Source organism: Cynoglossus semilaevis, chromosome 3 (assembly GCF_000523025.1).
Source record: "Cynoglossus semilaevis isolate Cse_v1.0 chromosome 3, Cse_v1.0, whole genome shotgun sequence".
Classification (NCBI taxonomy): Eukaryota; Metazoa; Chordata; class Actinopteri; order Pleuronectiformes; family Cynoglossidae; genus Cynoglossus; species Cynoglossus semilaevis.
In genome coordinates this window covers 10142184-10152897 of record NC_024309.1, presented here as the reverse complement: position 1 = coordinate 10152897, position 10714 = coordinate 10142184, and the positions used below count along the sequence as shown (strand labels likewise).

Genomic DNA, 10714 nt, shown 5'->3' with positions numbered 1-10714 from the left:
GGGCGGGCCGGCACCGGGCTCCCGGGCAGGGGGAACAGGGGGGCCCGGGGGGGCGGGTTCTGCCAGATGACCAGAACCACCAGGGCGTTCTCACAGGCTATCAGAGTCCCTGAGGAGCACAGCACTATGTCCCAGGGGTTGACCAGCAGAGGGAGCTGGCTGGGTGGCAGGGAGACGTCAGGTGGAAACGACCCCAGGCTGCTGCTGCTGTTGTCCATGGGTCCCCCACCTCCGCTAGCCCATGCGGTGGGATCAGGGGTCAGCCAGCCGGGGTTGACCCGAAGCTCTTCACTCATTGTGCCCCCCGTCTGAAAGGTAAGAACAGACACACAGACCGTGAACCTCCACCAGTCATCACTTACACAGTACAAACAGTGGAACAGAAATACTCTGTTGGTCAAATCTGATATGATACTATTATCTGTATTTTTAGCCTTTACAATTTAAAGGGATAGTCCACATATTTAAACAAGAGGAAGGGCAGCCGGACATGAAACGTCTCACTCTCACCGGCTGTTTCTGTAAAATGTGAGAAACTGATAAGAACAATTCAAAAACAATTCACATGCATTTCCTAAATATTATAAACACCCTTCGTCTGAGCTCATTTGAACAGTGGGAGAATATTGTTCTGTATTTTGATACATTTATCAGCTTAGATCATGTGACTGTTCTGTATCCAGTAGGAGAACGCTGGGCCGAACATTTACGCCTGCTTCTACGTAACAACACAGCCATAAAGCTAAGTCGATCAACTCTGTGCACATACTTGCGATGTAGTATTTGTGCAAAGTACTACTCAAATCTAAAACAAGGGATTAAATGAGCCTGATGAGACCAGGAAGAGACTGGAATTTTACTCGAAACTTAGGAGATAAGTTTGTGGCGACGTTCACTTGACATAGATGTCGTGCGTCACTTTTTTCATTTTTTTTCAGGTGGGTTGAAATGGAATACCACGCCACTTGACAAACTTTTCTGCGTGATTTGTTCATGTAATTTATAGAAAAATAAGTGAAGCTACTGATGCCCTCCTGACCTTTTTACACACCACTCATTTTTTTATGTCTCTTTTAATCGACCTGTGTATTAGTCATTCTCCAGACACAAAAACAGACTCTGTCAAGGTTATTATTACTACTGTGTGCCTGCACACACACACACACACACACACACACTGCTGTGGTACCAGTCAGAGCCGATATCCGCTGCTTTAACATGATCAACCTGTGCACAGCAATCAAATTTAAATCTGAGCAGCTGCAGGCAGCCACCATGATGGATCCTCCCTCTGGAGGATTAAATCCTGTGGCCTGGTAAATTACATTATCACACAATGGGCCTGCACAGCCTGCAGTGCACGTTGTAGGTATAGGTTGGAGCACATGTAGGGAGCAGCATCTGCTAATGTATGGACTAGAAAGAAGAGGAGGAAGAAGAGGAGGAGGAGGAGGAGATCAGAGAAGGAAGGAATTCTGTGCAGCTCATTCCATTTATCACGTTTTTAGGAGAACACCGGCAACAATTCACGCAGCTGTCACACACACACACACACACGCATACACACACATGCCGCACCCGAGTCTTTGCATGCACCTTCACACAAATGCACCATATGGCGCTGCCTCCCCCGGTGCTGTGCACCTTCATCACCAGGGAAAAAAGCCCACAGGAGCTGATCCACGTCATCGAAAGGCTGCTATGAATGGATGGAAGAGAGAGAGGAAGAAACGTGTCTGCATCCTCGGTCTTTAAGGATGCCGCTCCTACCTTGACTCTGTGAGGAGAGACTCCCGGTCTAAATGGTGGAAGAACCGCCGCCTTGTGTTTCCATGTTATTGATGAGGGAGAGAGACGGCAGCCCGGTGGAGGCAAGGACGCTGTGGAGTGGAGGTGATGCTGGTGCTGGTGCTGGTGCTGCTCCTGCCTGCGAGCCAGAGGCGGACGAATAGATGGTTGGATGGATAGATGGTGGAAGAAGAAGAGGAGGAGGAGGAAGAAGAAGAAGAAAGAAGCGACAGGAGGCTCTGCCGTTAACGGTGCAGCGCCATGCGTGTGGACTGCGGCTGTGCACGAGCAGCGGCGGAAGACAGGGAGAGGTGGAGGAAGAGGAGGAGGAGGAGGAGCAGGGTCGGCGGTGATGGAGTGGTCCTGAATGAGCCACACTCACTCAAACTGGACGGACTATTAAGAGGAGGAAAATATCACGCACGCACGTGCGCGCACTCTGTGTACCACTTGATGACAGTATTCACTTCCAAGTTTGATCCTAATATTTATTCAAAACAATGCGATCCTAAATACTTTGCCCTAAACCTGAACTAAATCTAATTCTAATCCCGATCTAAAAAACCCTTAAAACTAAAGGTGACAATAATCAATAAATATCAGGTAATAACGAGTCTATCAACAATGATAACAGACATGTTTTTTTTTAAAGTATATATTTTTAAATTGACTAAACTTTTTAAAAACTGGACCAGGGTGTTTGACACCTGTATCCTCTTAATATCATAGTAAATGTTAAAGAAAAAATGGACAATAAACGAAGATCCAGCAGCACCAGCAGAGAACTATATTTAAAATACAAAGACTGTTGTGGTTCAAACTGAGGAGTCAAATATTCCATGCACATCTTTGTCCTGGGCTGCGGACAGGCCAACGTTCTCTGTATTCTTAAACTATCATCTTTGGTTCTGACAGACAGCTGGTGTCTGACCTGTTGTGCAGTGGCTAAATTCAGGCTCCTGTTTGATACTGATCTGCTGGAGTGTGTTCGTTCTCCTGCCTCAGCTCCTGAAACATGAACATGTTCTGGTTTCTTGGCTCCTCTCGTCAGTAACTGAACACCCAGAGCCTCCAGACCAAAACCTTTGTCATTTTCGGGTTTTGGGAAACAGACATTTAACACCGTTCTTTACATTTTAGGGATGAACAAAAACCTGACTTCATTACGGGAGAAGAACCAGACAGATTCATTGATCATGAAAACCAATCCTCAGGTTCAGTCGTGAACATAAACCAATGCTGGTCTTTTTTTTTTTTTCTAGCCCGGTTCTGGTTTCAGATGTGATGCTGCCTCTGGATGCAGGGAGTTGCTTTCCTCCTGCGACGCCCTGCTATTCCTGTCCCGTCTGTGCTATTAACGGCAACCTCGATGTGTGTCACCTGCCTCCCACCTCCTCCCCCTCCGCTGTCCTCCATCTTCTCTGCCTCATCTCTCCGTCCCCGCAGCTGTGCCTCTGTCAGACTGAGTGACTGATGTGCACATACACTATCTGATCACACCGAACCGTGGTGACTGTTTTTTTTCCGCCTCTGCGAATCTAAATGGATTCAAAATAAACTCCTGTTGCAGTGAGGAAAAGCTCAGCGGACTCACTCACGCCACCGGGGGGCGGCGGTGAGCTGGTATGAGTCATCAGTCAGCAGCACCTGCAGGACAGAAAGCAGATCACACCACGGGCCTCGGTCTTTACAGGCTTTATTACTTTTTCTTTAAAACAGAAAATGATCGCTTCACAACAGGCCTTTTTCAAGCAAACCCTCACAGGAAACTCGCCAACACCTACAAAACGGTATCAAAAGTGCACCATAGTGTTAATACATCTTCTCAAGGATCTAGCATTTTGTTTCCAATGATAATATTATCTTCTTGTTATATTTATACAAATACCATTCTATACACTGTAGAAACACACACACCAGTGTAACCCTCTGGAGTGTGTGACACTCCCCCACCTGTCCTCCTTTACCATCTAGGATCACAAAACATGATCTGCTCTCAGCCAATCCCAGTGCAGATTTAGGGTGAGTGGGGGTGGGTGGGGTGGGGGGGTAAAGACACCGGGCCAATGTTACATCATATGAATTATTAAATAGCCAGTCAAGCCCACACCCCAGGCAAAGAAAAAAAAAACTAATACGCCAATCATACCAAGCAACATCTGTACAGGCCTCATTCAAAGTCTTCAGACAATCGTGATGCAGTTTTTTGTTTTTTTTTTTTTTTCATTCATCATCATCTCGTTGTCCCTGCAGCGGCAGCAGCAGAGGCAGCAGCGTCCAGCCGATCTGTAGGGGGTGATGGGAGAGGGAGGACACGGGGGTCATGGGGAGGGGGAAGGGGAGGGCAGATGGGAGGGGGGCAGCTGGTACATAGGCAGAGCTGCAGCGCAGAGTGAGTAAAAAGCACAGGTATTGATTACAGCTGTGCGAGCAGGTAGGACACCGTACGAGCTGCTGCGGCGCGTTCAAGGTCCACTGTTTCGCCCACGGCCAGGGAACAGATTATTTAATAATTTTTCCTGCTCTCTTTCTGTGGGATTAAAAAAAAATTCCTCATTTAGTCTCTGGACTGGTAGAAGAGGATGTAGCCTGACTCGGAGTTCTTGGAGATTTCAGATGTGAGGCCGTAGAACTCTTCTATGGCCTGAGCATCAATTTTCTGCAAGGAAATGTCACATAAAGAACAACAATGTTAGAGACATAAAAACCCATCAAAACTGAGTGTGATTAAGGCAAAGCAGTACAGTAAAAGTCAACTCACCTCTACAATATCATCATCAAACAGCAACCAGAAGTCATGACTTTTTACAATGGCAATATAGTGACCTCTGTTTGGACCACTGAAACGAAACAAAAATATGTCTTTAAACACTTGTTTCTGAACACTTCAGTCCTCTTATATAACATATTAAAATTAGATGAGCGGTTTTCAAAGTGTGACGAGTGCATTCCCTAGGGGGCGCCAAGAAGAAGTGGTGCTTTGTGGAGGAAGGCCGAAGACGGAAATGAAAATCAGATATGGTTAATTTGCCACGTGTCAGCACAGGAAACTGCATCGGTGATGATTTTGTGAAGTTCATGTAAAGTCAGGAAACGCTTCACAATTTTTGACAGAAACATCACCGATCAGTTGTGGTCTCAGCTCCAAACCTGTGAGACAGTCCTATGACCTGCAGCTGCTTTGACTTTAGCACTAATCTGAGTTCTAGGTGATGATGCAGGTCATGACCTACAACATGGTCAACAATTTAGTAAATGTCTATTATTCAACTGTCTTCATTAAATCAAATGTCTTCATTAAAATGCTGTCTGGTCACAGTGTGATTCCTAGCGTTTAGCCCAGTGTGACAGTGAAGTCAGTACCGGCTGAAGTGTCTTCACATCAGTTAGACGTATACTGCATAACGTCCCAATGTGATGTAAAGTTAGATCATCTGAATTGATGGTTCATTTATGTGTGTAACAACATAGTGGTGAACAAACACACACACACTGTAGCTCTATGACCAACACCCGCTCACTCTGTGTTGACAGAGATGCTGTGTATATTCAGACAGAGCTCCATTATGACGGATGAGTCATTCAGACCCTGACATTATTATGACTTTTAACTACGTGTTATTATTTCAACAATGTTTCCCAGAATGCCGCTGTGAGGGACAGTGACGTGGCCGTGTTGCCCCCGCCTCTGTCCGGTGTGGCGTACGCACCTCCCACAGTGCACCACCACTGCGACCAGATCATACAGCCTCTCAGGATTGGTGGCGTCCCCGGAGGTGTTGAAGAGGCGGAGCTCCAGGGGGAAGACGACGCGATAGGACAGTTTGGTGTAGCGCTGCAGCTGCTCCATGTACTTAAAGCGCTTCAGGTGCAGAGCCAGGATCATCGGCAGCTTCTTTACACGCATCCTGTTACCACGGAGAGACAACAGTGTCAGAGACACGGCAGGTCAGCGGTGAACACAGACACAAAAGAAGAGAATTTAAATTAGGATTTACTGTTGTCCCTCACCTCTTATGCGCCTCCTGCTTACTCCTACATTCTTCACAGTAGTATTTGTATTCACTGCACAGTGTCTCCGTGTTACTGAAACCTCTGTGAAGACAAGGAGAGGATGGTCAGTCTGGATAAATGCTGAATTGTAATGCAGCGTTAAAAAAAAAACTTTCATAGTGAGGACAGTGTTCTTTGGGTTCCTTGTCTCTCCCTTCATGTTCATAATCAACCTTGCTCTAAACCCCAAAAAACTAAATGTGCTCCAAAGATCACAAATGTTTGATTAGCCAGGACCTAAGGCTAAGAGTTTCAGTTCTGTCTCATTGGTTCGTCATCTTTTCCCAGGACTTCACTCCTGTTCTCTCTAAAGCAGAAGTGGAATATTCTCGTTCTTGTGAACTCACAGTCTGTTCCTTTTTTTTTCATACTCCAGCTATAAATAAGTCACTGACAGGTATAGCTTAGCAATAACTTTCAGAAAAAAAAAATCTGTTCAATGTTTTCTTTGAGGTGCACTGAATTTTAGCCACAGCTTGAAAAAAGGTCCATTTTACAGATGCTAACAATCTGGACCTTTGTTCACTCTGACATCCGACCTCACAAACTGTGACTCTTCCTCTCTGTCCTGACTAATAATTAAGGAAATGTAGGATTATAAAAACCAAATCCAGACTAATTTATTTCATCGGCCTTTGGCTGCATGTGCCCCTTTTACCTGAGGCAGTGTGTGATGGAGGTATTCTGTTCTACATCCACAGACAGGTCCAGAAAGTCCTCATCTTTGCTGCTTATCTGAAAGAAAAGGCAACATACATTTTTCCATAAACACACACATTCGTGCACACCCACACACACTATTGCTTTACAAAACCCACACAACCCTGTGCCAACAGGCGCTCTCTCCTTACACCGTGTGACACTTGCAGCAGATTTGTTTAACTTGAAAACAAACTTGTTCAAACAGGACGGCGGAGACGCGTTCGCGAATGCATTGAAAAGCCATCGAGTCATGTTTCACGCTCAGACGGAGCGTGTTACCGTTTCGCAGGTGAGGCAGCGGGTCTCGTTGGTCAGAGTGCCTTGGAAGATCTCGTGGACCCAGGTGGGCGCGGGCGTGGCATTGCTGTTGTTGTTCTGGGAGTCCAGTGTCCCGTTGGCGAGGCGGCCATTTGTCTTCTCCTGCTTGCGCTCCTCTTGCAGCAGATCGGCGATGGTGTTCAGAAGGTAGTTCAGGAATTCGTGGGCATCCTGCTGCATGTAGTTGTCAAACAACTCTGGAGGGGAGGGGGGTGGACAGAAAGAGATGTTAGCCCTGTGTTTCAGCTGTTCAACAGGTCTTGCAGGATCCTTTTGTTAGATTAGTCAGTGGTGAAGGAGAAGGAAGAAGGAAGGGAATAAAAAACAAATTCAGATCAGTTCTACTCTGATAGGATTTTCTGGTTTTGGGATGAATTTCCTTATGGCATTTGAGATCTTTCCCTCGAACCATCTATTTGCTGCACTTGAAACAACTTCTGAACGATCTTAATTTAATGTCCACCTTTCAGTGTCTTTTTATTCCAGATATTTTAGTAATAATTATTAAAATAATGAATATTTTTCAGTAATAATTACATCAAGTCGTGTTTACCATGTCAAACCTCTGCTATTTTCCAGGCAACTTCTTAGCCTCACAGTAATCTGATAGCTCTGCTGGTGCATGGCATTTAGTTAATGAAGCTCTTTAAAAGAACAGAAGTCAATAAGTATACAATGATGCTATCATGTTAGCAGTCCAATAACATGACTTTTTGTTTTTGGCAAACAGGCTAGGCAGTTCCACTGGGAATAAAAATAGACTGTGTGACTCCTCTCACCATTTTCTTTGCGTAGTCTAGTGATAAACTTCTTGGGCGGTATGACGCCCACTTTCCTCTTTTGGTTGGCAATGCTGTGGAAAAGGTCAGCCAGGCAGGTGAGGAGGTTCTCCTTCCGACGGGGCTGACTACGATACGCCAAGATCTTTTCTCGGAACGGCCGGCAGAAGTACAGAGCCTGCAGCACCGAGTTGCAGTAGCAGGTGTTTCCAAACTATAGCAACATTATGAGAATACAGCAATAAGTCAACGCGTGTGTCACTGGGAGCAATAAATGAACACAACTCAAGGAACGTCATTTACTCACATTGACCAAGCCGAAGTAGTGCTCATTGACCGGAAACTGCTCAGATCCAATCTCTTTCTCCAGAGCAGAGGCATTGGCGCCCTGCATAAACACAGTATAAAAAATATAATGAGAACATAACTAGTTCCTGTGTTATTCTGAACAGAACAATGGCAAATGATGCATAAATACCAACTCGACGCTGTAAGCAAGTGCCAAAATAAATGGCAGCAGCTTGGTATTTCTAAGGTCATTTGTTGCTCAGAAATGAATTAATTACCAACAGGCCTTAAGGCGTGAAAGCCGAGACTTTCTTTTCCTAACACCAGAACCACAGGTTCAGGAAAATTAAGAACATTTCGTTAAACAGGAGATAAATCAGAAGACTCTTCCATTCAAATGTGCAGTGTTTCTGCACTGCTTTATTTTACTCCTTTGTTGTGGTCATTTGAATTACCATTACCTCACTGGAAATAAATATTAAGCTATAATATCCATCCACATTCTCTTTGTAAACTATACAGATACATAGGAATCAGGCAATCGGTACAATTTATGTTGTGTTGAAGCAGGGAAAAGTGTAACCTTTTCAAAAGAACTGGGTGCTGTATAAAATCAGACATTTTTCAACTTCACTGCTTTTCTAATACACTTACATGATTTTAACACCAACAAGATTTTATGCTGGTTATTATACACTTAGATTTTACTAGAATTATGTTTTTATTTTGGATACAGAAGCAGCACTATTTTAATGTTTGCATCCTTAAGACAAATGCATTCAAACACAACTCGAAACAACAAAACATATCATCCAAGACAACAAAAACGCTTATATCACAAGATGGTATAAATATCAGCCCAAAATATCACAATCAGCGCATCCTCATTTACCTAATCTGGATATCACTAAACATAATGTAAACACAACTGCTCCAATCAGAGGGCAATGAATCCCCGAGGTTATTAGAGGCAGCAGAGAACTGGATGTGTTTGACTATGCCAACGTTGACAGGCCTCATCAGGATGTTCACACAACAACAACCCGTGGGTGGACATAATAGGCTTGGATCTGATCCACAACTGCGCCGCTAAACTAAAACCCCGTTGCCAGACAGTGTAAATAATATCTGCCACTTCTGTCAAAGGTCGGGGACAGTGCATTAACGTTTGACGGTTTTATTTTCCTAATTAATAAGTGACGATGAATCGTCCTCAAGTGAGGATCCATCCTTCATCCAGCTGTGTTCCAGTTGTAGCCAAGCTGCTGTTAAGCTGTTTTAGCTTTTTTAAAGCTAGTTAGCCGTGAACATCTTACAGCAGCAGGTGCTGAATTTTGTTTGAAAATCTCTGGTAAATAACAATAACAAACAATAACAAACATTGTGAAAGTGTGAAGTATGAGTGAAAACAGTCAACAGATAAGTGTCAGTCTGCTGCCGATAGCGGAAAAACTGCGCAGAGGAGGCGGTGGGAGGCTGCTGCCTTTGCCCTGGACGGAAAACTGCTTGGCTAGCACATACAACCAGAAATAACTGCTTTAATCCGTGATGTCGCGGTTTAAAAACAACGATCGCCGCACAGGCGCGGCTGTCGTGTATCATTACAATAAGACGACTGTCATCATGACATGGGTGCGCACTCACCATGGTACAAAAAGACGCAAATTTGGAGACTGTCATTAGGATTTCCATTCGGCTAGCGCCATCTTCCACCACACTGCTGCGCGTTGAAAAGGCTGGGTCTGCAGAGACTCTGCTTACACTGCTTCTCTGATCTGATGTTCAATGGCGGCTGACGTATCTACTGCCATCTAGAGCGTTGGAGTGAGAACACGTGATGGAAAGGCTGCAAAACAAACTGGAAAATAAAAGTGTGATTTAAAAACAAAACAATTATCTGGTAAAGATTAGTAAAGAATCACCTCTCATTCTCGCTTCAGTATAATGCGCAATGGAAACAATGACATTTTAAAGAGTGAAATGAAATTCCAAGAGTGATCACGTCTGGGAGCACTGCAACTCATTTAAACTAACAAGCCCATGAATCTAGTTGTAATATTCACATATACAGGGTTTTCTGATGCCTTTTATGATTCTGTTACATCAGAATTTGCAGTTACGCGCATCTTTGGGCCATGACTTAAATCCAACAGATTTAAGTCATGGCCCATATTTGTTGAATGATACATTTTTCATTCCTTACTTATCACAATCAATCACTGGTGTTCAGCGACATCATCTTTTGTTCAGACTAATTACAACACATCTGTTGCTAAAAACGTTGGCACCAGACCAAGATGTTTATTATGCCTACGTTTTTCCAATTGGTTTAATCACAACAAAACATAAAAGGAGGGTCCTTTTTATTAAAATGCCACAGCGCCACGTAGTGGCCACAGTCTGAGCTACAATATTTAATATATTTGCTTTGACAATATACAGGTGGTTTCATTTAATGTGCGCTATGCAATAAGAAGATACGTTTATTATTTTACCCCGAACTCCGCTTATTTACATTTCAATGCGTGTTTTAGTTCAGGCATTATTGCGGACTACTTGAATTGTACTTTACTAGGCGGAGTTTAGGGTCCTTTGATCTCTCTTTCCGCCGCACCCGCCATCTTGTAGTGACCCGGGGTAAGAGCCTCTCTGCTTTAATTTGTATTTTTTGTACTTTTATGGTACATTTCCCACAGTTTAACATGTATAAATATGTAACAGATATAAACTAACACACAGTATAGCGAATTAGACAGTGAAAGCAAATTTGAAAGGGAATGAATTCG

The 10714-nt window shown here is 44.1% G+C and overlaps 3 protein-coding genes across 3 annotated transcripts in view; 1 reads left to right on the top strand and 2 right to left on the bottom strand.

Annotated features, from left to right (window-relative positions):
- Positions 1-2152, bottom strand: part of gpr12 (G protein-coupled receptor 12) — a 6028-nt gene extending 3876 nt beyond the window's left edge. Inside the window, exons 1-2 of the mRNA XM_008307996.3 lie at positions 1771-2152; positions 13-308 (exon numbers count right to left, since the gene is read on the bottom strand). Coding sequence (XP_008306218.1) covers positions 13-296 — 284 coding nt within the window. The 5' untranslated portion in view covers positions 297-308; positions 1771-2152. The remainder of the gene's footprint in view (positions 1-12; positions 309-1770) is intronic.
- The window catches only part of rpl21 (ribosomal protein L21), a 28168-nt gene that overhangs the window by 15055 nt on the left and 2399 nt on the right, over positions 1-10714 (top strand). The gene's annotated exons all lie outside the window — the stretch shown is intronic.
- usp12a (ubiquitin specific peptidase 12a) lies at positions 3468-10558 on the bottom strand. The gene is made up of 10 exons (XM_017031584.2): positions 10132-10558; positions 9573-9786; positions 7948-8028; positions 7641-7854; positions 6823-7058; positions 6500-6576; positions 5800-5883; positions 5499-5696; positions 4550-4628; positions 3468-4447 (listed from the first exon to the last, which is right to left on the bottom strand). Exons 2-10 carry the CDS (start codon positions 9618-9620, stop codon positions 4346-4348), a joined length of 1119 nt encoding a protein of 372 aa, XP_016887073.1. The 5' UTR covers positions 9621-9786; positions 10132-10558; the 3' UTR covers positions 3468-4345.

Excerpts from the sequence above, each read along its gene's own strand:
- usp12a (XM_017031584.2), bottom strand. The coding sequence starts at position 9,620 with ATGGAAATCCTAATGACAGTCTCCAAATTTGCGTCTTTTTGTACCATG. Across the intron at positions 7,059-7,640 it reads TAGACTACGCAAAGAAAATG|AGTTGTTTGACAACTACATG; the intron begins GTGAGAGGAGTC and ends CCTCCCCTCCAG. Across the intron at positions 4,629-5,498 it reads GTGGTGGTGCACTGTGGGAG|TGGTCCAAACAGAGGTCACT; the intron begins GTGCGTACGCCA and ends GTTTCGTTTCAG.